Source organism: Numenius arquata, chromosome 3 (genome assembly GCF_964106895.1).
Source record: "Numenius arquata chromosome 3, bNumArq3.hap1.1, whole genome shotgun sequence".
NCBI classification, from domain to species: Eukaryota; Metazoa; Chordata; class Aves; order Charadriiformes; family Scolopacidae; genus Numenius; species Numenius arquata.
Genome location: NC_133578.1, coordinates 32,018,354 through 32,043,847, shown reverse-complemented (window position 1 = coordinate 32,043,847; position 25,494 = coordinate 32,018,354). Strand labels below are relative to the sequence as shown.

The 25,494-nt window shown below is 40.7% G+C and overlaps 1 protein-coding gene across 1 annotated transcript in view; it reads left to right on the top strand.

Annotated features, from left to right (window-relative positions):
• Positions 1-2,004: 2,004 nt before the first annotated feature.
• Positions 2,005-25,494, top strand: part of PLCL1 (phospholipase C like 1 (inactive)) — a 208,774-nt gene continuing 185,284 nt past the window's right edge. The window contains exon 1 of the mRNA XM_074145356.1: positions 2,005-2,271. Within this exon, the coding sequence (XP_074001457.1) occupies positions 2,005-2,271 (267 nt within the window). The remainder of the gene's footprint in view (positions 2,272-25,494) is intronic.

Here is a 25,494-nt window from a genome sequence, read left to right as displayed (position 1 = left end):
AGTTATGGGGTTTTGCGTGGAATTATAAATATTATATATTGTATATCTACAGAGAGAGCAATTTCACATCCCTTAAATATCAATTATGTCCTGTAGCTAGGCATTTGTTAGCAGCTAATGACTGGCTGGGGCAAGGAGGTTACCTCTTACTCTTTCCTGCTTAATCATTGATTGCCGACAGATGCCCAACACATTCATTAGGAAATTACTTTAGAAACCAGAGAGAAATTAATTTTTCCACTAAGTTTTATTGCCTTTAAAGCCAGTAGCTGTAATTTTGAATAGTCTTACATTTCCAGTGACTATCAGCTTGCCCAGCCCTACTCCTCCTATTTTTCATCCTTCTGTATCATAGAATGGTTTAGGTTTGAAGGGACCTTAAAGATCATTGAGTTCCAACCCCCCTGCCATGGGCAGGGACACCTCCCACTAGACCAGGTTGCTCAAAGCCCCATCCAGCCTGGCCTTGAACACTTCCAGGGATGGGGCATCCACAGCTTCTCTGGGCAACCTGTTCCAGTGTCTCACCGCTCTCATAGCGAAAAATTTCTTCCTGATATCCAATCTAAATCTCCCTTCTTCCAGTTTGAAGCCGTAACCCCTCGTCCTATCACCACATGCCCTTGTAAAAAGTCTCTCTCTAGCTTTCTTGTAGGCCTCCCTTTCTCACCTTTCTTGCCTACCTTCCTCTTTCCTATGCTTTCACCCTGGCTGCACTCCCCTTTACCCTGTCTTTCCCGGGGTCTCATGTCGATCATCTCATGATAACTAAACACCACCTGAAGAACCGCGAAGGCCAGCACCACCCTCGCACTAACCCTTCACGGCAGACCACGACTCTTGGCCTGGCTGCCAGGGGATAACCTTTCCGGCGTGGCTCCTCTCCTCCAACTCCGCGTCGAGGCGCTGCACCTCGGCTCCGCCCGGGTTGGGTACTTGGTGCCGGGGAGGCTGCGGGAGCCGGGCGCGGGAACCGGCCGCCGCTCCGCGCCGCCAGGGGGCGGTGTTGGCCCTGCAACGGCGGGCGCCGCGCGCCCTCGGCCCCGCGAGCCCCGGGGCTGTGAGGGGCGCGGCGGGTGCGGGACCCTGCCCCGCGCCGGCGGCCTCACGGGAGCGAGCTGAGGGGAGAAGGCAGCCGAGTGGCAGCCCCGCATGACCTGGCGTGTTTTGTGCTCATTTTCAGGCGATGGAGGGTACCAACGTGAGTCTTTCGAGAAACACACCCCCCCTCCACACCCCCCCTCACGCTTCGCAGCCGCTCCTGCGAGGGCTGGCCCGCCCTCGGCAACCAGTGCCTGAGAGCGGCGCTCCCCCTTCACGCCCCCAGCCCTGCGGCTGGCGGCGGCAGCGCTCCCTGGCTAACGGCGCGCGTCCCTGCCTCTCCCCGGCCGCGCTCCGAACGGACACCCGGGACAGCCGCCTAGAACGCTTCCTTTTCGCCCTTTCAGCTCGGAGCTGCGGTGGGTGCGACCAGGTTTTCTATCGCCCCACGGGCTCTCTCGCTCACACACAGCCCTACCTGCCCCTCGGACGCTCGCCGCCGCGCACTCGCCCAGAACGCCCATCCAGGCGTCCCGCGGACACGCCCCCTCGCCAAGCCTATTGGGCGCCGCGGCGCACCCAGCGGGCCGCCACCGCCCTGAGTGGCCCGGCGCCCCGTCCGTCAACGCCGCCTGTCAAAACACGCCCGGGCTCCTGTCACAACAGAGCGGTGCCGCGGCGGCGCTTCCTGCCTGCGCCGCCCCGCACACGGCGCTTCCCCGCGGCCGCGCCCGCCCCGTTTCCCCCCACCCTCCCCGGCACTTTGCGCCGTCCCTCCGGCACCGCGGGGGGCTGCCGAGTCCCGCGCCGGCACCCTCAGCTGCGGGGACGGGGATGGTTCCTCCGGGGAAAGTTGGCTCTGCCGCCGCCGTGCCGTGAGGGGAGCGCCGCGGGACGCTGTCCGTGTGTCCCCCCTCCTGCCCTCTCGGCGCCCCGGAGAAGTTGACACCGCTCGGCGGGGCGATGGCAGAGGCTGCCGGCAGCAGGGAGCAGCCGACGACGGGCCGTGCCCCTCACGACGCTGTTCACCGTACCGAGGAGGAGCCCGAACCGGCTTCGCTGGACGCCCCGGCGGCGGGCAGGAGGCGGGAGCGCCGCAGCGGCGTCTCGGCCGTCGGTGCCGCCGAGCGTTTCCCCGGCGGCAGCCTGGTACCGGCGGCAGCCCCCGACCCCGACGTCTGCCTGCTGGAGGCGGCCAAGGCCACCCCGCGGAGGAGCAGCATCATCAAGGTACGGGCGGGAAGTTTCCGCGGGGTCCCGCCGCCGCTGGGTTGCCCGGGCTGAAGCCTCCCTCCGGTGCTGCCGGCCCCCCGGAACCCTTCGTGGGAAGGCGCGACCCCTCACCGAGCGGCTGCGGGAGGGGATGGCCTCGGGTGTCCCGGGGGAGTGGGGTCCGGAGCTGGTCGGTGGTGGGGGGAACGGTGTCGGGGCGCCGGCCGCACTCCTGCCTGCCCCGTGAATTTCGCAGCGGGGCAGCTTCCCAAGGAGTTGAAAAGTTTTTGTGGACCAGCTCGTATCTCTTCGTGTTTAATATTTATGAGGCACCTGGAGGCAGAATAAATAGCTTCTACAGCGATGATTTTCTTTGGTCTTGAGGAACAAAATATGCAGTGTCACAAATTAACAGAAGGCGTGATTGGAGACTTACTGTAGTACAGATTGCTACGGAGCAGCACCGTGTGTTTAACACCCTTTATGTGAAATTAACAGGTCGAGTGTCGTCTTAAAAAAAATGTCTTTGTTATAATCTGGTAAGGAAAATGGCTTTATGATTGTGCCTATCTGGGTTTTTTTCCAGTTTAATTTTTTAAGACTAAACGATGTGGTTTCGAATTAAATGGTGTCTCCTTGCAAGTACGTAGGCTAAATTGCTAGTTTCTGGGGAGACGATGAATGAAGTCTCCTGGGCAAACTTAATTTAGCATATGGTCACACGTGATTCTCTTGTAGTGATTTGCACTTGGAAGGCATTAGGAGAGCAGTGGAAAAAGAGACTTCACTTCTGTAAATGTGTGAAGGCACTGGGCAGAGCTCTAGCTCAAGGCAAGAAGCAAAGAACTCATGCTTAGCTCTTATAGCTTAGTATATCCATCCAAAGGAGGAATGGATAAACAAAATACTTGCTTTTTGCATTTTAAAGCTTTAATATTCAGAGGAGACCGAGGTAGTTAAGTGCAAAAGAGCCTCGAGGACCCTTTGAAAGTTCCACCTTGAAATATTAACTCATTAAGTCCAACAAAGCATTGAAGTATGAGTTTCATCTTCTAAAGGCGTTCACTGAGTGTGATGGGAATGCTTCCAATCTGAAGTTACATAAATGCTTGCCTGAATCGGGACTAAAATTCTGTAAATGTTCTGGTATGGAAATAGTATTTTCTCCTGGGAATTGTGTAAAGGTTTCAAAAATTGAAAATACACAGGCTTGGATTTAAATTAAAGAACATATCATTGTTTTTACAGACTATACCAGTTCTGTGTGGTAGATATACTTTAATGTCACAAGTGGTAGATAAGTTTTAATGGCTGGGTAGCATTTTCACTACAGATTGATATTTAGCAATACCACTGAGGGTGATAATGATCTGTCTTTCAACTGGAGGAAATTTCTTGAGATAAACACCATCTCAGGATGTATCAGCAGAGAGATTTCTGATAGTGATAAGAAAGTATGAATGTTGTTATATAAAGAACTGTTAAAACCTCGTCTGAAACAGTGGGGAAATTCAGTGTCCTGTGCTTAGAAATGGTGCATTCAAACTGGAGCAGGTGCAAAGAAGGAGGCTGGGCTGGTAAGGTCAATGGATTGAATACTGTGTGAGGGAAAATTTGATTTCTAGGACAGCATTACCTTTAGAACAAAGGATACCTATGCAAAGATCCAGTCTGGAAACTAGAAAATTATTCCAATCACTGTAAGGGTCTGGAATAGTCTTATGATAGAAATGGAATGAAAAAATACCATAATTAATCTTAAATTTAGTTGTTAAGCTGATGAATTCAATTAGGTAACATGTTTGTGTCTGATAGTGGGTATCTGAACTTGAGAATTTGCAGGCTTTGCATCTCTAAAGCATACTGTTGGGACCCCATACAGAGCATTGCATTTATTTCCCCACAAGGTTGCCTCAATGGTGTATAAAGTGTTTTGAATCTCAGCTTTCCTTTGGCATTATACCAGTGAATGGGAAAGACTTTTAACTTGGGGTAGGAATTACATGATTTATCTGTCTGCATCTTTCAGGAATTTCTGATGTCCTAGGAAATTGTCAGGTGTTAAGTGCAAATTTTAGATGGAATTAAGATAAAAAACCCCAACTTCTTGTACCTTTTCTATTTTTTCAGGAGTTTAACATGCAGGAGTTCTGTTTAAACTTTGTACGTTTTGTGGGGGAATGAATTTTACAATGTTCTATTATATTTATTTCACTCTGAAACATCTATATGTTCATATAAATCTATAGTCAGAATAGTATTCCATCTCTTTCTTTAAGCTGATGTTACGAGCTGAAACGGGGGGTTTAAGAAAGCAAAGGAAGTTGTACAGTAAGGGAAAGCTCTTATTCTGCAGGAGTCAAACGCTCTTTCCCTGTTTTTCCATTTCTCTCCCCATTACTTGAAGGTGTACTTTAAGTATGAGTGGTCTCGCTGAATTAAGCAAAAAGTTAAAATTCTGTGGATTTAGATGATCAAAGTATTTTTTTAACAGCATTTTTTCCTAAGCTACCTTTTAGAACTCTGCAAGTTTCAAGGTTAGCATCTGAGAGCGCAATTCCAGTGGAAGCCAGACTTGCTTACATTGGACTGTTTTGGCATCCACAGTATAACTGTGAAGTATAAAGGACTGAACAGGGACTTGCTTAAAAAAACCTTTCCCGCAGCAAATTACATTTGGCATATACTGCAAGTAAAATATGAACCCTTCTAGATAATCCTCAGTGCATTCATGTGCTCTATATTTGGCTTCAGAAACAAGAGAACTCATTTATATAAAAAGAACAAAATGTAGCTGGAATATTTTTATTCCCATTTTGCTTTGCTAATGTTCACAGCTTTGTAGATTGAGGTAAATCTGAAATAGCATTAATGAGAAATAGTTGTAGCTGGTCTTGCGCTTTAGGAAATTTCCCTAATACATGTGCATTAGTTGTCAGGGTTGTTTGGGGTTTGTTTTTTTTGTTAATGCAAGGAGGAGGTAAATGGTCTTACTATCAAACTGGAGCAAGAGAGGATTTTTGCCATGAGGAGCAGATGTCAGCAGAGTGTAATGGTTGGGAGACAAAATTAGAGAAACGGCAAGAAAGCAGAGAACTTGACCCATTTTCAAAGAAGCTTAAAGAGGGACCATACATTGGCTAAATTATTTGCCAAGTGTTTCCTTTTTTTTTTTTTCCCCTGTGCATAGTCCAGGGCCAATTGTTTGCAAATAAAATGTTAATTGCAACCTCTTTCAGGACAGGAGACCGGAAGACAGTGCTCGAAGCATTCTTTCTTTAAATGTAATGCTTTGCAAGCCTTCCTGTCTGGGGTTCTAAACAGGGTTGACTGATGTTGTTTTCCTTCTGGCATGTTCCTTCTGACATTGCCATGTACAAGCATTTTCATAAACGGGTAGGAAGACTGTGTAATTTGTTACGTAATGCCTACTTTTTACTGAAATATTTCACTGGCAGTTCTTGTCAGGCTTCTCTCTCTGCTTTGTTTGCATGCAATAGAAACTTTTTGGACCATGTATTTGGGCTTTTCTGTTTCGTGGGGTTTTTTTTGGGTTTTGTTTTGTTTGTTGTTTGGTTTTATTTTTTGGTTTTTTTTTGTTTTTTTGTTTGTTTGTTTTTTCTGCCTGGATCTTTGTGTTAGGATACTGTAGCAGATAACACAGCTCTGGATTATGTTAGTAACAGCAGTCTATGCCCATAAAGTGAACTTGAAGTAGGAACTGTAGTCAGACTTTAACTTCAGTCACAGTAGAGCTATGAGACATTTCACTAAGGTTCTTCCCAAGACTATTTGGTTCTGTTTCATGCACAGATTTTTTTTTTTTTTCTTTAAAAGCTAGTTGAGTTGTCCTTGCCTGTCATATACTACTAGCCTAGGAACTGCTAGGAGATTAGGGTTTTGCAGTTGAATTCATCAATGGAAGTGTATCAAGATAGCCAGCTGTCTTGTTTCAAGAAGTTGTATTTATCGTAGTGACATTTTTCGCTTTTAAAAAAACAAAGCTACAATAAAAAAGAATGAGGCTTAGTTTCTTTCAGCTTGTGTTCTGAAGTGTGGTGACAGAATTTAAGTGTTTTAAATACATGATACATCTGTCTATGCAATATGACTTTGAGACTTTTTTTCAGAAGACAGTATCAGAACTGTAACTCTTATTTAGCTTTTTGCTGTGTAAGTCTACATTTAGATACTTGGTACTTAATAATCTAAAATATGACTACATGAGATTCATTAAAGCTGATTAATTAGTTGATAGCCCAATGGTGATTTTACCACAACCATATTCTTTGGCATATTCATAAGCACCATAGAAAAAGAGGAAAGTATTTAGGTAGAGAATACATTAAAGAATACAATGGAGCCTAAAAAGGTATAGAGAAGGGCAAGAATGACATGCCTAGCCACAGAAAGACTGACACAAAATGAGATACTCATCAGATTGGTCTGGAAAAAGGTAACTGATGAGTGACATTTTAATGTGTGTGAATTCCCAAACACTGTGGAGAGAGAAACAGGGAGCTAATACTCACTCACTTTCTTTCACAGAACATGAAGTAGGGGAAACCCAGTGATAGTTATATAGCAGCAGGTTTAAAATAAATGAAAGTATTTTCTGACACGGCATGTGATTAAATCATGCACTTAACAGCCACAGAAAGCTGTGGCAATCAGAAATGTAAATGGCTTCAAGCTGATTCAAAATGACTGGAGGAGACCTTCACAATCCACCAAAAGCATCTGGCTTAGAAAGTCCCTAAACTACAAGTGATTGAACACTGGGAAGCTACAGCAGTGGATTGATCACTTTGTATTTTCCTGCTTCTTATATGTCTCTCCCATGCTGTAGCTGGGATACCAGCTTAGATTGACCTTTAGCTAACCCAGTATCTATTTGTTAAGTTTTTCTTAAATACACTGTTAAGAGACACAGAAGACTGTTTTCCATTATTACTAGTGTAAAAATTTCTTAGAAATGAAAAGAATCTACTCAGTTATTTAGAATTTTTTTTTTTGGCAGCTCTACACAAGAGAAGCATTTTGGATATATTTGTTGGATTGCTGTGGCATGGCTGTTTGTAGTCTTTATAATATTTTCATAACACTGCACCTGTATTCAAACACTACTGTTTTTTCATAATCATCTACTTAAGACAGGTTTGAACAGAACCTGTACTGGTTGTGCACTTACTTTTGTCAAATGAATTGTATCCAGTAGTTATTATCACTGCAGATGGACAGTTTTTCTATGGAACTGTTGCATTTATCACTAAGCTACTTTCTCATGGAGGGCAACCTTCTGAAATGTTCACTTCTTCCCTGACAACAAAGCAACATTGGTAGATCCACTATAGCTGTGTCTTGGATGACAACATTGTAGTGAGAAGGATTTAGGTCCTGTGGATTTTTTTTGTGTCAAGCTATCAATAATAATAATCTGTAGCAATGCAGACCACAGTGCACTGAAGACTTAATTGTATAAAATGGGATTCAGGTGGAGGATTTAGGCATATAGGTTCTGTGAAGCTGCTTGTGCCTTTCAGGGATCGAAGTTTTGCTAGAAAAGCTTTTTACAAAGATATTTCTCTTGTGCAGGCTCAGTCACTTAACACTTGTTGCTGAGCATTTTAATATATACCTTGTGGCCAATTCAACCTTTGAATAATAGGTGAAGGTTTCTTTCCATTCAATTTCTTGGAATTTTTGGTGTTTAATTTAGACCTTGTTTCTGATGGTTGGATTTGCCACAAAATACAATAATTCCGATTTCCAGCCATCTTTGCACTCAAGTAAAAAGTTATTTAAGTTAACTTGGGCTCAAGGAGAGCTTGGGGCCTGGCTAAAAGTCTCTTAATCAATGGGAGCCCTAACACTGACTTGTGTAAACTTTAGTTAGTACTTTCAAAAAAAGCCCAAACCCCAACAACCTACATCCAGGGAAAACTGTTTCTATTAAAGTTTATAGCAAATTTGTGTGTTATGCTGACTGCTAACTCTGGAGTAGTTTCCTTGTCAATCGGTTCCATACAGTACATAATGTAACACGTGACTAGTGATCTCATTAAATGTGTCTGTAGGGATGGATAATAGCATTGTGTTTAGGGTATCTTTCCATGCAGGATCATAATAGGCAAGATTATTTGAATGTCTTCTACTGAAGTTGCCTAAAGGTGACCTTTTTCAAATTGGTGGGACAATATTCTTTCTACAGGATACCAGCGAGTCTGGTGATCTGCAAACATAATTGTGGCAGGTCTTTTCAGGAAGTAATTTTATAGGTTTTCAAGGGACAAGATAGGACCTGTTATGGTCAGGAATAAGAGATGAAGTTGGTGATACTGGTTGATTTTGTTTTTAAAGTATGTTATGTGTGCAAAGACTATTGTGCAGAAGTACATAAATAATGATTAAAAATTATGTCCTGTTGGAATAATGGCTTTGGCTGGTAGAGCAGCAGCGGATGAATGCTTTCTACTGTTTTCCAAATACGTTAAGCTGCTGTTAATAAAAGTAAGGTTTCATATCTGTGCAGAGGTGCAAATCCTGTTTCTTATGATAATATTTTATTCATTTTGTAGATGTACTGAGAGCAATTCCATCTGTAACAAAAATGTTTTATTCGAGTTAATGGTATATATTGTTTTCTGTCCTTCCCTGCAGTAGATGTGAAAACGCAGGCAGTTACTGCAGAAGCAATAATCCTCTGTGGTGAAACATTTAGCTGATCATGCTCATAAACCTAATCAGTGTATTTTTCCTTTCCAGGATGCACCTGGTAGTTGTAATTTTTGGTAATACCTTGGTGATTTTTCTAAGAAATGGGGAATGATGATTAATATAACTTTTTATTACATACGTATTCTAGCTTTTTTTTTTTTCCTCTTAGCGAGTATGACTTGGAGGTTTTGACATGCATGACAGTTTAGGAACTACTCAGACTTGATTAAAAAGTTCTGCAAAAGGCTAAATGTCTTTACCAAATGCAAGTCCTGAAGACTGATATCTTTGTATGTATTGGTGTACAAGTGTATTTACAGTCAAAGCTTTGTTCTTAAGTCTTTCTGTATCTTAAACATTTTTGGTTTTGAAGCCTACTTATGTATCCTATCTTCTGGGGCAATCTTCTTATGTCAGAAATTTGCAATTTTCGTGATTATTGAGCCCCTACCTGAAACATGTTTAAATTACTGAGGTTATTATAATGACTTCATTTAGTCTTGATTCATTGTTAACACATACCTATTAAGTTGAAAGTCTCGGACTGTTAAGACTGTGTACAGGCCCTAATTTAAATAATTAACTGGAATCAAACTGAGATAAAATATTCCTGTTCCAGAGCCACTTAAATCAACAAAATTAGTCTTGGGATTATTTTGGGTGGCGTGCGCCAGGTAATGTTATTGTGACATATCTATTTAAAGGTGCATCAAAGTTGAAATGGTAACTGACACCAAAGTATTACTGTTTTGCTACTGTACTGAGAGGATTTAAAAAAAATATTCCAGCTGTAAATGTATACTGTGAAGGTTTGATTCTCCTCCTGACTTGCATGCTCAGGGGAGTACTGACACTCACGCTACTTCTTGGATAATCTAGCAAAAACAGCTACAGAAAACATTCCTTATATTCATACTGATTATGCTCCAGAGGTTCTCCATCCTACTAGATCTCATCCCTCCTTGTTGCCCTATGTCATGCTGCTTTGGTACTACTTTGAGGGGCAAATTTGCTGCCCAGTACCTTGTTCAGGGATTCATGCAAAGTGGAAATTTAGTTTGAGTACCACAAAGTTTGTCTTGTATTGATTTACATGGGTGTAAATGACTACAGAAGCAGCAGGGTGGTGGATAATTAGGACTCCAAAATCATCATTCTTCACTGCAAGTTTGTTTTGGTAACTTCGATACAACTTCTGAATGGGCAATAAGAATCTCTGTTTGATGTCTATTCAGTATGAAGCTGGCTACTTAATTGTAGACCTTTCAAATAAGTCTAGAATCAGATAAGGTATAGTGCTCATGGATTTTTTTTATGGACCCAAAGTCTGTCAAGTTATGTTGAGCAGGTATCTTCCCAGCGTAATTTGGATCTAATGACTTGTATTATACTATGGGTAGGAATAGCATGGTTTTAGTTCATCAGAAAGTTTTGAGGGATTGCTAATCTGTTTTGATTGTAAGATACAAAAAGTATTGATCTTATTTAGTGCTTTCATATAGCTTTTTGGGAAAAAAAAAAAAGAGAAATGAGTTGGTTAAATAAAATGTGAGGTGCATTTGTGATTTGAGAGGCCTGCTGCTTATGCTAATGTGGCTATATCCACCTTGCTTTTGTGTATGCGGGTGTACCTTTCTCTGTGTTTTGTGTTGATTCGTCTCCTAGAAGGTGTATCTGCTTAAAAAATCAAACCAAACCCAACCAAAAGAACAACCAACCAGCCAGAAACTTCTGCCAGGAGTATTGATGAAAAAGACACCATGAATTTAAGAAATTCTGTAATATTGAATTATACTACAAAGTCGGTACATTTTGGGGAGTATGTGTGCTGTAGCAACTGCATGAGAATGTTAGCTACACCATGTTTGCCAGAAAAAGGTAGGAAGTAAATTCCTCAATCAGGAATTGGATGCCAGTGCTCAAGTAACTGGGAAAGCCATGGGGCTGAGCAGGGTGAGAGCATGTCTAGAAGCTCAAGTGAAATTCAGAAAATTGGATTATATGTAATCCAAATGCTGCTGGGAGGAGAGGCTGTTGTGGGGAGCAGGCAAGGCTGAAATTAAACTGGGGAGCCTGGCTGGGAGCTTGGGCAATGGAACTGGGAGTCAGCCGAGAGTGCACAAGCAGGACAGGGACAAGGCAAAGGGCAGTGACCAGGACTCAAGAGCAAGAGCTTGGAGCACAGGCACGGGGGTCCCATGTGCAGACTCAGCGCTGAGCTCCCCTGCAGGACAGAAAAATAAGTTTGTTGCCTGAGCTGAATTGCTCTGGTATAGTAGTCTCTGGGCACGTACAGAGCTAGAGGTGTGTAGGTATTTAAGGGGAGTGGCGGCTGAATGATGTAAAGTTTTGGGCTAGAGTGAGGGAGGTCTGCAAGAGGGCACAAAGCAGCTGCCAGGAGGCCAGAGGGTCTTTTCTTGCCACAAACACTTATGGCACCTCTGGTGGAGGGAACAAGAAGAGGATGAGTGAGGGCTGTCTTCGTCCTGCTCTTGCCGGCTTGCTGGTTGAATCTAATTCCCTGCAACTCCCTATTCCTGAGTGAAGCTTGCCACCCATTTTTGGGGCAACTCCAAAGCCATTTGGGCATCTCCTACTTAGCTTTCTGCACCCCATAGTGTTTAGGCAAGTTTTACCATTGTAAGTTAATATCACAGTGGTGTTTCAATTTTGTTTGTGTTGTCAGGATATTTTTTTTGAGAGAAGAGAAATGCTTGGTGGATTATGTCAGTTTTAGCCTACTGTTGCTATTTGTGTAGAGGAATAAACAGCATCATGTTTTAGTTAACATTAGATTTTGTCTTAAGACACTTGCAAAATACAATATAGGTGACTCATAAATGTAGATGAGTTCTGGGTTCTTGCATTATATTTCTTTATCAGCTGTATTTTTCTTTGGAAGAGCCATGCGATTTGATTTTCTTTGTTCTTTTAATTTAATTTTATAACAATTTTCATAAATATCTGATTAGAAGTTGCATTTTGCTCAGGTAAAGTGACTGCTGATCTCTTCAAGCCAGAGCTATCAGGAGAGAGCACTATGAATTAATTACTGCAAGATCGCTTTTTTTTTCCAAATGAGATTATGTAGCAGTTTATTAAATTAATTTAACAAATGTAATAGTTTAATAAAAGAATTATATTCCATTGGAGTATGACACACCTCCAGGCTACCTGAAATAAATACTATAATAAAAAATTCTGTGAGTACTGGCTAAAAAATAGATGTTGGAATTCATTAAACATATGAAAAAAAGACTTCCTGCAAATATTTTGTGTTCTGCGGTAGATGGAACTCAGTCCTGGAGACTGCCTGGAAGCTGTGCAGCCTTCAGTGGGAACACAGAGGTCTGCTGGGTCTGGCCTCGCTCTGCGGGTAACACCTGAGTCTTGGCGCCAGGGTAAATACAGATTTCTTCTGCGGATATATGCCTGGATGCATCCTGAAGGAAGTCCCATCTTCTAGTGTTATGTAAAATTGGTTGTACTTGTGTATAATTTGAAAATGCAAGTCATAGTATATATAGCTTGTGAATTTCTTTCTCAGAGTGTTATGATTTGCAGTGGCACTTGCTCCCTAAAGCAATGCAGATTCCGAGCATAAACATAGTTTCTACAGTCTCTGAAATCAGTGGAATTTTTCCATTGCCATCAGTGGAGGAAGAATTGGGCTGAACACAAATGCCCGATCACTAAACCCAGTTATTTTACTTTGAAATTTTCTTTTTCAAGCTCTTAAAATGTTGTTAATTTTGTTATGCTAATCCTACTTTGAGCTAGATGAAGCAAAACTGTATTGCTTTAAACCTGAACAACATTACTGCTGAAGAATGGATTTTAGGGGATAGTTTCCAGATAACAGTTGCCCTTACTAGAAACACAAAAAAGACTGAGTTGCTATTAGAGCTGAGAAAAAAAGATAGAGATGACTTAGTAAACAAATGCTCTTGCTGTCAGTTATTTGCTTGGCAGTGTTGCTGCAGGGTCTGTGTGCTGAATGCATATTAACAATTCCATTCATATTGAATACTGTTTTTTTTATGCTACATCTTTATGGGTAAGAGGGAGGCAACTTCATACATAGTGGTGAGATAGATGAGTCTAATGGACTGGAATAGTGCTTAGGAGTAATTCATTTCAAGGGACTGATCCAAGTCTCATTGGGATCAAATCAGAGCCCATTCACTGACTTCAGAACATTCTCCCGGTAGCCTTGTTTGCCAAGGAGGAGCATTCCCTGCAGGAATATCTCCTGACTTTGAAGACTTGCCTTCTTTTTTTTTTTCCTTAACCATTATATGTTACCTAAATTACGTTATATTCTTATCCTGAGCATAGATTGCATAGACCAGTCCAAGGACTGTGTTGTCTTTCTGCAGGAGGAGGAGGAGGATGGTAAATAAATTTTTTGGCTTGGGAGAGTGAAATGTGACTGTGTTAAGCAGCAGTCTTTGCCTAGGCTCAGTAGCTGGGAGGGCATGGGTGAGGGGAGCAGGTAAAGCTTAAGTGATAGGAAAAAAAGTTAATTTAATGAAATGGGGTTAATATCCTCATTTGCTTTGCTCAATGTAAAGACTGTAAGTATCTTTCACTGTAACAATGTCCCATGTGCTGTGAAATGCTGACATACAAGCACTTGTGATGAAATCTTGTGGCTGTTGGAGAGTAATTAAGAGGACTGGCCCTTTGCCTGAAGAGCTCACCTTTCTGAGGGCTAATGCCCAGACTCACATTTAGAAGTGAGCTGATGCTGGATGGATGATCCCCTTTGCCAAGAAGAGATGAGACTGAAAGAGGAACAGAGCACACGTTAAGCGAGGCAACTGCAGAGCAACACAAAGGAAGCGGAGGTGCTGTGAAGTTACACCTTGTTGGTGCCCACTTGTGGCAGTGCCTATGATGTCTGGAGAAGAGAACAATTTTGTTGCTTTTCAAAGAATTACGACTTACATTCTGTGAAGTAAAAACCCCAAAGCTTAAAAGTACACCCTGTCCTATAGCAGTACTTTGCCCTCTAAATAGGAGAGGACCGTGCGTTTTCTTAGCTTTCTTAAGAAAATTGGCATGTAGCTGGTATCTGGCTTCCACATATTCCTTCTCTGCAAGAGGGAACTGCGTATTTCCTTCAGACCAGCTTTTAACTTCTCCAAAGATACTCAGCTCTCAGCTTGAATAAACTGAGCTGTATCCTACTGCAAGTGCATTTGGCATCATTTTTAGAAATTTGAGGATTTGAAAGGAACAGTGTGGGCACAGTGTTCCATACACTGGGAGAGGAGACGAAAGATCAGCTTTCTAACGTGAAAAGGTTGCAGCATTCTCTGTCTTGTTTGAACAGTTGTGAGGCAAAAGATGTGACCCTGCTGAGATGCAGTATTTATGTGGTTTAGATGTGGTATAATCCAGAACTTTTAATTTCATTTGAAATGCCATTTGCCCTGTTTACCTATCTGTACACCTACTCAGGGATTGCAGAATGTCTCGTAACTTGTGTTGTGGCATATTGCAGCCAGGAGCACATATTGCACAGTTCTTCAAATATCATTCGAGGAAAACACTGAAGTGTTTACATGTCTGGATATCTGTATGTTCAAAAGAACATAGTTCCACTTGCTCAGTTTATTATTTTCCCATCCACATACCTATGTATGTATTGCATATATTTTGCATGCTAATAGAAATTTACAGAACACCTTAAATTGACTTTTTAGGCTACGTTTTGCGTTATTACACAATTTTAGCAGTGGGAAATGGTAATATTGTTTCCTTCAGTGAGCCCAAGAGCTAAACTTGGTAATTATTGCAAAATACAATTTTTTTTTTCTAAAGGAAAAAAGAGACTATTTTAATTCAGCGTTGCAGTGGAGGTATATGCATAAGAAAGTAAAGTATGGTTTTCACTGCCAATAACTTGCCTATATTGCAAGTAGTGTTTTTAGTTAACTCCTACTCTTTTTGCCCTACTGTAAATACTAATTACAATGGTTTATTTAAAAGGATTTTTTAAAAAGAAATTGTGTATAGGCAAGTCGCGATTTTAAACTGTCGTAGTCATCAGGAATTACCTAAAACTAAAACTGGTACTAGGTTGTCTATATAGTGATGTGCATTAGTTCTTAATTAAAATAAGATTCTGTGTGGACAAAGGCCAAGAAGGGCTCTTTTCTTGGAAGGTGGGGATGAAAAAATGTGCCAGAATGACCAGAGAATGCAAAAGAGTAAACGTCACATCCATAGGGTGATGAGTTTGGTGGAAAACTGGTGTGTATACTTTCAGCTTGAGCTGGCTGTTTCTGCAGAAAAGCTGCTCCATGTGTGTTGCTCTCTGAGGAAGAAGAGGGTTGCAGACTATTTTGTGCTGCTGTGGCAAACTGCAATACAGAGCTCCATTGTGTCAACAGAATTGCTCACACAGAGGTGTTGCAGGCCCGAGACTTTGTTTATTCTTATTTAGGCCTGTTGCATCGAAGTAGGATTTGATCCATGCTGTATTTAGATAGAAAAGACTATTCAGGAGCCTTTGGCAAAACTCTCTATATCAGAAGTGAATGTTATCTTTTTGAGTGCTGAATATTGGCAGATGTAAAAGAATGGCATCTTTCAGGACAGGACCAACAAATGCCCTCTATGGGCATTTCCACTAAGTGGGGAAAAAAAAAATACCACTTGCAGCTTGGATGGTGGAAATTGTTCTTTAATCTTCCTGACTGTGTATATAAAATGTCAACTATACTGTTGAACTAATAAAACAGTACATGAATCTGTTTGTGTTTGGGTTTTTGTGGTGGGTTTTTTTTTTTTTTTAGTGTTTGTTTTTATGCCTGTCTGTATTTTTAGTGGCTGTTCATAGTGCATTTTCTCTTCAGGAACTTTGGATGTTTCCAGTTATGGGTTGACTTCTGAATTGGTGGACAGCATTTGGGTATAACATTGCATTGCCCCTTTGAGTTTATTATGCTCCAATAAAGTAATTAATGGATTAATGCAAATATGGAGGTAAATCATATGAAAGAGAATAATATTGTTGAAGAGATGCAAGGACTCTGCATGTTTGTATAACTTGATATTGCCAGTTACTTCTCAGTTAGGGGTCTTGGCTACTCATTAATCTGTACACCAGATTTTGCTCTGTTGCAAAACTTGAAGATTTCATCCTTCTTCTGTATTTTTGGAAATACTGTGGGTTTTGTTTGTTTGGGTTTTTTTAATTGTTTTGCCACTTCATGTATGATGCATGTTTTAGTTGCTGTATAAAAGATTTTAGTATGTCAAGAAAGTATTTGGGGTACCTGCCATTCCGCTATGTTGTTTGTGGCAGTTCCACTGCAAATATAATTTTAAATCCCTTCTAGAAAAAGATGGAGAAGCTAACTTCACAAGCATTTAAGACTCCAGATGTTGGGGAGGTATTAAGCAATCTTCCGGAAGGCCCCGACATGGCTGGAGACATTACAGAGCTGTTACATGAGCTTCTAATGATGTCAGATGAGCCACTAACAACCAAAGAATGCCAAGATTTTCTCTTTCTGTGATGATTTAGCGATCAATAACAGTAAAATAATCCAGGCAATGCACCAGGGAGAATTGCTGCTCTTCTCAAGTGGTTGTTTAACTTTTAAGATAAGCTTCATGTTGTTTCCAGTGATGATAATGATTAATGCTTCCTTTGCTCTTGACTGCTCTAGGTTGTTTTTTTTTTTTCTTCGTAGAGTTTGAATACTGCATGAGAAGTTTACCACTCTCTCCCAGCAGGTCACTTCCAGCCATGCCTAGCTGCTTAATTAACTGACTTGTTATGATGATGGATTTGTATTTGGTTTTACAGATCTTTCTGAGTGCCTTCTCCCTGAGGACACCACTGTACTTCATTCTGGGAGGTGGGAAAAGCAGGAAGAAAAGTTGAACTGCCAAATAACTGCACCTAGAAGCATTCAAAGAGTTAGAGGAGAACAGCCTAGGAAATAATTCCCTTCTGCTCCCTTTAAAGGATATTGTGATTTGTGCAGCACTGTGCTCATAGGGAAAGGACTATTTGGCCAGGAGAGAAAGCAGAGCTTGTAGGGGACCTCTCCCATGTAATCCTATATAAATATTCTGCTGGAGAATATGCTGCTTGTGTTAATTACTGTAGTGTATGCCTGGAGCCAGAACCACAGGGAGATACAAGATGGTATTGCAGTATGTATTAACATAGACTACAAGGTTGTGATGGACCTACAAAATCCTTTCCTTGGACTGGGGCACAGGGAAGAAGGAAACATGTTGGGAATCCAGTTCAAAATTTTGAATAACATTTCTCCTGTAAATTTTTTTTACGTAAGCAAAGGTAATTTGTGAGTTAAAGCTTCATCCCGTGTAGCCATACTTTGTCCATTCTGTGAAACCAATGCGTGGAGGTAAAAGCTGGTAACAGAGGAGGCTGCCATCATTAAATGTGTCTGCCTGCTTAGAGGAATAGGCTAGATGTGTAGAGCAGGGGAGCACTAGAGAAAACTTACAGTGGGACTTAATGAGGCCTTGACTAAGTATTTCTAACCTTTGCCAGAGTCTGCCAGCCGTTTTCAAATAGCTGCTTTACCTCATTTTTACAGCCAAATACTTCTGCTCTTTCCCATTTTTTCAATCTTATCTTGCCACTTAAAAATAGAACACTTTATTGCAAAGCAAATGGTCATCAGTTAGTGATGAGGATCATTAATTACATTGTCAAGTTAAAAAACAGATCTGCAACCTTTTGTCCACATAGTAATGTTTTTTTGCGCTGTTATGTTGGAATTAAACCTATGCTGCTTTGAAACTATTGGGAACGTGATCGCTGTTTTTTAAATGTCTGGTCACACCACAGCAGTGTTGATCAACCTGTGAATTTTGACTCAGATATTTTTGATATTTCTTCCCTCCCCAATCCTGTAACCTTGTTACTGTCAACTCAGAATCTGCCCGTTGATCTTGATCTTTGGCCTTACCTATACTGAAGGATTCTTGGGAAATAGAAGACAAATTGACTAATGTAAAAACAGCACATAAAAGTCCAGATTAAATCCCATTTGATGACTGTAAGAAAAAAAAAATAGTGCTTTTAGTTTACTGTCATTGCAATTCCCTGCTAGTGCAGGTTCAGCTCTCAGTAACGTAACTTTTGTCTTCGTGCATTTAGCCAGCAAGTCTTATTTCTGTGCTGTCCCTGAGTAGTTCAAAGCTAAGTATTGAACCAGTTCTTTCAGTGCTTTCGGGGTTTTGCCTGAGGTCACCTTGCACCACTGTTACAATATCATGGTTTGGCAAAACTTGTGGGAGGGATTCATTGTGGTGCTAACACTGGAGTAGTAAGAGCAACAATACCGTATTTTCAACAGACTTGTTGAGTATTAGTGTGATTTTAGTTATTGATTTATTTTAAAATCATGTTTTTTAAAACTTGTGTTATATTTGGTGGAACTATGAAGCTGTGGTTACTTGTTCTGTAGTAGGCTCTACTAATGTCCCAAGACTTCAGAGTATGGAATGATAGTTTCTTTATGAAAACTAACTTTGGCTCATGTAGGAGTTACTGTAATTATTTTTTACCCCCATAGTAGTGTTTAAAGCAATATTATTTTTGCTGCCATAATATAGTGATGAGTCTTTAGTTCAAGTGTGTAACAATAATTTCAGAGATGAAAACCCCATACTTTGTCTTTTTGGGAAGGAATACAAGGTGTTGGACAAAAGATGAAATGCTTTTTGTGCATTTAACTTTAAGATTGATGGTAAGAGAAAGACAGGCAGAGACTCTCTAATTTTAACATTTACAAGGGCACCATGCAGCACATAACAGTTCAGGGTCTTTTTTTTTTATAAGCTTCTTCCCAAAAAGAAGTATGGTTGATTAAAAATAGAAGGTTGGAGAAACAAATGAGAAGGCACAGAAAAGACATGAGAGATTCTTATATTGAATGGGAAGTGTGTCTTTGTGATGAAGGAGCATCACTCTCCAGAAGGATGAGACTTTCAGACCACTGTGTTAGAACAGAAATGAAATTACTTTTTTTCTTCATCCAGCTTTGAGGATGTCAGGTTTTTCTCTCTTGTGTTTGCTAACAGTGAGGTTAAAGAGGACGCAATGTCTCCTGTGCCAGGCTGGTTGGCTGCAGCCCCAGCCTGGATAGCCAGTCTCCCTGCTGCCACGGCTGTTCAGTCTGCATGACTGAGGGCGGGGGGGAAAGCATTGCTCCCGTCAGAATAGCTTTTGCTGAAATTGATATTAACACCTTTGTCGTAAATATGACACATACTGCTTGTGTGAAAAGTTAGTTACTCTTTTAGCAACAGTTGATCTTAAATCTTACTATGTTCGTCTTGTTATCTTTCTGCAAATGATTCTTCCTTTTTGCATGTAAGGATGGAGATTATATATACATTACTCTCTCAACTAACATAAAAAGCTGAAGAGTCTTGGATGCTGATCCTAGTTAGTATTCAGTATTCACATTTTGCTGGACTGTGTTCTGAAGCTATTTAGGTTTCTTATTTTTCCAGACTGATGGAATCCCTTTAGCCCCAGAATTTTCCTTTTTCAGTGGAATAATGACACTTTCTCAGCTTCATTGTTCTCTACTGTTTTACTGAAGTCAGTTACTGGAAATATCTAACTTTTTTTTTTTTTTGGCAAGGCTGAAGCAATTTCACCTTGGGATTTGGTTGGTTCTTTTGGAATCTTTATATTCTTGCCGGGCTGGATACCTTCCCTTTGGACATCCCCTTGCCTCCTGGAGCTGCTATATACAGTGTGGCAGTGTGACAATCTAGGCAGGTCATAAATAACTCTTGACAGAGGCCTTGCTATTAACCTAATTTCTTGGCTTTTCAGGAATCCTTCATTCAGAGAACCAATCCTCTTCCTGTCCCATGGTTTTAGTTCTATTTCTCAAGTCTTAACTACTCATTTTCTTGCTTTTAAAGGAAGCTCTCCCCTTTCTTAACTTTTTTTTTTTTGAAGGATTATAATGCCAATGTAAAATCCCTTTCTCTGTGAGGAAGAAGGCTTCTGCAGATGTGCTGAAAACCACCCAAGGAAAGGATGGAACTGAGGGAAAATGACATTTTACAGACACACTCTTGATTGCCAGTTCCTGAAATTGAGACCTTCTGCTGCAGTGTAAGGAATCAGGACTGCCTGTCATTTCATTCTTTCCTGCTCTGTCCTGTAGAGTTGTATCAAAGACGAATTTGTCTTCCTACATTCCCTTTGGAATTTGCCAGCACTGTTAATACTCAATTACTTTTGGAAAGAAGCCTCCAAATTGTGTTATATTTTATAGCTCTTGTAAATGAAAATTTCTGAGTATAAAGAACAATACTAGGCCGAAAATATTTTCTGATTTAAATTATCCATACTTAAATGGATGAGGGGAAAAAATGAAAGGATACAGGTAGTAGTATGCTAATCAGTTTTATAGAAAAGAGTGGCAAGAGCTGCAGTGATTGAACAATGTAATGAGTTATTTGAATAATGTGTTTGACAAGTGATTAAAAAAACCTCAACCTGCAGTTTTTAGGAGGGGAAATAAACTTTCCTAAGGGGTTTACTTTGGATGCAAATTGAAAGGGATTTCAGAATGCTTGGCCCCAGAAGTTATTAAAAATATTGTTCCTTGGAGGCTACTGTTACCAAAAGTCAGCAAGTTATTATTCTACTTAAAATCTGTGTAGTTCTGTTTTATTTTTCAAATACATCTTGTTTTATAAGGTTATAACCATCGGAATGGAAATCTGTTGTCCATGAAATAGCTATTCCTGCTGCTTTTGCAAAATACTTTGACATGGTATTTCTATAGAAAAGGTGGATTACTTTCTCAAAACTCTTGAGACTTTCAGGGTGGTGAAAGAGACCCCCATTAGAGAGACCACCAGGAGAAATATGCTTGATTTTTGGGCAGCCATTATTCTGGATATTGCATATTATGTATTGGATATAAATTTATATATTGCCAGAATATACAGATTCTGAATTGCTAACCTGTGTTATTCTTCAGAGATTCTTTTATCTATGAGAGGATCTGGTCTACTGAAAAACCTCTTTGTGGGCTGTCATATCTAAATACGATCTCGTTGAAAAATAATTTTATTAAAAGGTGTAGTTACGAGATATATGAAAAGCACTGGGAAGACTCTGAATTAGTGTAGTCCAGGTTTCAACGGGATTTGAGTGTTGATAGCAATACCATAGCATGAACTGCTTGATGAAAGAAATAACTATAAATTGTATTCTTTCTCAGTTGTAAGTTTTCTTCAGACCCATTAATGCTGTGATCCTATGAGCCCATTGTTTTCCTGCCATGTATCAGCAAGACCCTTAATGGCAAGTTAAGCGTACATGCATCTAATTGCAGGATTGTGGTTGAACATTGCTGTGAGCCAGATTCTGCCTGGACCTCCTGGAGAGAGGATGGATTCAGTACTGTATTTTCCTTTGTCTCACCGCTTCCCACAGCAGATACGGGAGAAGTACACAGTCTGGCTACTCTGCCTGAAGCCACTGAGATGTACAAAAAGGGGAGTGAAGTGTCACACACAACATATTGCTCTTATTTTTTCTCATCTCTGGTCTGGTTTGGAGCAGAGCTTGACAGAAATGTCAACCAGGGCCTGCAGAACCAAGCACCGAAACAATTTTACCGTGACAACCTAATTTTCTATTTTCATCACCTTGCTTTGCACATTTATTTCAAGTATATATGGCCCTCAGTAGCAAGTCATCCTCTGTGCAAATGCAGTAGTCCAGCATGCAGAGATGTTTTAGCCTACATGCATTTGCAACACATGTTCTTTTTTACCACAAAACTCAAACCCCAGGTCTGGAGGTTGTAGTGTAGCATGAGTAGTAGTGAGAATTGAAAATTCTGCAATTGAGCCTGGTTTAATTTATTCCTGACGCATATTCTCTTGAGTGTATTTGAATGTAAAAGCTCTCATTTCTTTTTTTAAAAGGTGAAGAAATAGCAGCTAAAGCAACCCCCTTCCGCCTCCCAAGTCTATTCCAGTAATGGCATATACTAGTAAAAATAAAAGTAGATTTCTCAATTCCTTTTTTTTTTCTTTTGAAGAAGGAAATGGTGTAGATATAAGTGTAGAGCATATTAAAAAAGTTTTAACCACTACTTTAATTTGAGCGACAGTGCCATAGCTGTGGCACTTCTTATGAAGATTAGTTATTCATAACTGACTTCCTATTACTAATTTTTACCACCAGCACATTACTTAAGGCCAATAAATTCTCAAGTCTTATCTGCAATTTCTGTTAACAACTGATGATTTTTTTTTTTTTTTTTTTTTTTCTCCAGTGGCCATTAGAACAATTCTGGTAGTCAAGGGCACATATTTTCTGGAGGCTTTAATTTTGGGAGCTGCGTTCTCTCCTTTCTAATTACCATACTTGGATAGTGTAAGGAAAAACAATGCAAGATGCATATTGCATAAAATTCTCTAAGCAGGATTTTCTTGCCAAGGTCCAATTGCAAACACTGTGACTGTCCTTTTGAACTCACTGCAAAGCTTACAGAGAGGCGGATGCTGCAGAGTTCGTAACTTCTGGCAGAGTCCCTGTGGCTCTGCACTTGGGTGGGGAGGCTGTCTAGGAGCTGTGTGTTGGTGCTCTCCCTCCTGCGGTGGGATGGTCAGGCCTGCTGAGTGTCAGGGGATGTGGTGGGGAGTTGAGGGTATTTGAGGAGCGACTTCAGGCTCTCAGGGGTAGGGACTTGCAGTTGGAAGCAAAGAAAGATGTGGAGGCTGAGGGTGTTGCTGTGGGGGCATATGGCAAGGCATATAGGACACTCAGTTGTGTTCATTCCTCAAAGCTTTTTGTTCCATGCAATGACTTAAGTGACTTCCACCTCTAATTTTCAGAGGATGTTTATCAAAAGCGTCATTTCTTATCTTTCTCACACTAATTTATTTTGCAGTGGCTTCTAATGACCATCCCAATTGCCTTGATTTTCTTCTCACAACAGAATTGCTATGTTTGGCCTCACCACAGAGTTTATGTACTGAAGTGTCCTTTTGCTCACTGTCCCTCCAGATGCTTTGTTTTATGATAGCTATTTTTTGATGATCCAGGCCTTGTAATAGTTGAATCTGTAAATATTTTTATTCCATCTTTGTGAAGCAACATATTACTGCAGAACATTCTATGAGTGTCTTCCATTTCCAAATAAAGGAAGTTAACATGCTTTCCCCTTTTCCCTGGGAGCTGCAAAAGTTTGGATGTCAAAAGTAAAGCAGTGTTATAAACCAATGCACTGCTATCCTGACTAGCGTGACCGTTAATTTAACGGAGTGTGATGGTTTATAATGAACACCCTCACTTGGGTTAGTTTACTGGTAATTCATTTCCTGTCCAGTAGAAACCATTAGGTCAAATTAAGTTTAGATGCAGTTAATAGTTCTCTTCCACAGTTACAATTTGGATAGGATGTGTTTTGGCATATTATTTAATATTAAGACATTTAAAAAATCCAATTAGTTGAAAACACAAAGAAAACATTTTATTTCTCAGTTTGTCTTGTAGATATCAATGGAAACTGATTGCTTCCTTTTCTTTAGCTCTGTTTTTAGATGGGTTGAAGAGGCCAGCTTTTCTTGTGCTGGGTGGGACTTTCCTCTAAATACCGTCTCAGTGATTATCCCAAGGTCTAGAGAGGTCTCAAAGCTGATAGATGAATTATTTCCTATTCCTGTCTTAATTTTGTCATTTTTGTTCTGAAAGTAGGAAGTAGAGATAACTGCAGGCTTGGTTACAAATTAAATCCTTCAGGCTTTTCAAGAATGTTGTTTGTATTAAAATACTCTTATTTAGCAAAACCTTGGGGTTGAGCTGTTAATCCAAGAAAGATGTTAAAATCATTAGTTAAGCCTTATGAGAGTGCTTTAACAAAATGTTTATGTATTTTGATCAAGATGAATTAGAGATTAGGTTTAAAGGATGAGGTTTTTCTGGCATCAGTGAAGGATAACGGCTACTGTGCTGAAGCAACCTCAGGATAACTAGCTGCAGAAGAAACTGCTGGATCTTCTTATTATAATATGTGCTTCTGATTGACTTCTAGTCTCCACATCACTCTTTCAATAATAGTAATGGTAACAGTTTTAAAAATGTGTGAAACTTAGTAGTATAAGGTAGCAAAGACCTCACTGCATAGGCAGATGACTGTAGGCCCTACTGCAGTAGCAGTGTCTAGCCTTGGAAAGAAGGCAAAGCCTGGGGTATTAAATTGTGTTGCTATTATATAAGTTTCTATGAAAGTCAATTTAAAGGATAAATTGGAACTAGATAAACATTTATGGGAAGGCAACTGTTATACATAGAAGGTGATACAATTCTCCCAAATGATACTTCTCTGCTGAAAAATGTTGGTACCACATAGATCAGAATTTGTCACAGCTGTGCATCAGGGACGTGCGAAGAAGAAAACATTGTCATTGAGACACAGAGGTGTTAGTCTGTAAATACAAAAACAGCTCATAAATATTTTTATTCTACCCAAGCAGTTCATGTAATGTAAACAAAAGCTTAGCACGTTCTGCTACGGAGTGATACAATATGGACTAGAGTACTTTGAGAAATGAGAGGCTTATCTCTTGGATTATTCATTCTAATCATGGCAATGGACTTTTAAAGCACCATTTTTGTACATGTGGGTCTGATCTTTGCTCTCAGTATCAACCAGACACCCTCCCACTGAATTTGTGATGTAAATCACTACGGAAGTAGACTGACCCAGATGCTGCCTTCCTTTATCCACTGCAAAATTGTGAAGGAGACTTTGTAGACATTAATGGAGGCAGTTTTTGAAATAAGAGTAAGACAAGGCATTGAAACAGTTTGCCCACATGGACACTTAATGCCATCTTTAGATTGCTTACATCTCAACTGTCTTTGGGCAGCCTTACTGATCAATTCTAATGTTGGATTAGAAACATTTGGTAAGCCTGTGGCTCTAGTGCCATGATGGTTCATGTTAAAAGGACATTCTTTTCTGTGCCCTGGTGAACGTTTGAAAAAGAAGGTATGCCTTTGATGCAGAGTCTGCACACTCAATGTTGTTTGAATACAAGGTATTATCTTTGTGTGTTGCATCTTCCGTTAATGTGTGCAAAGATCCTATTTTAGATATGTCACCTTTGTAAACTCTTGTGTCACTTACTATTGCTAGAAGCTAGTAAAGTCAGCTCTGATGTATGCAATCAGTAACAAGCACTGTATGGATGCAGTAAAGCTGGTTTGTTGCTGACCCGTAGGAGTCTTCCCTGTGATCTAAAGCCTTTGTATATACAAACAAGCAGAAAAAGGCCCCCAGCCCCCTGGCGTGTGCAGTTCCTTCTAGAAAGGGGAAGTAACAGAGATGGGATAACTTCTGTTCTATTTGTCATAGTGGAAAGGATAACTTTATAAAACAAGTATAAACATTTATACTGTATTCCCAATATATTATTATGGTTGGCCTCAATGATCTTAAAGCTGTTTTCCAACCTGAATGATTCTGTGAT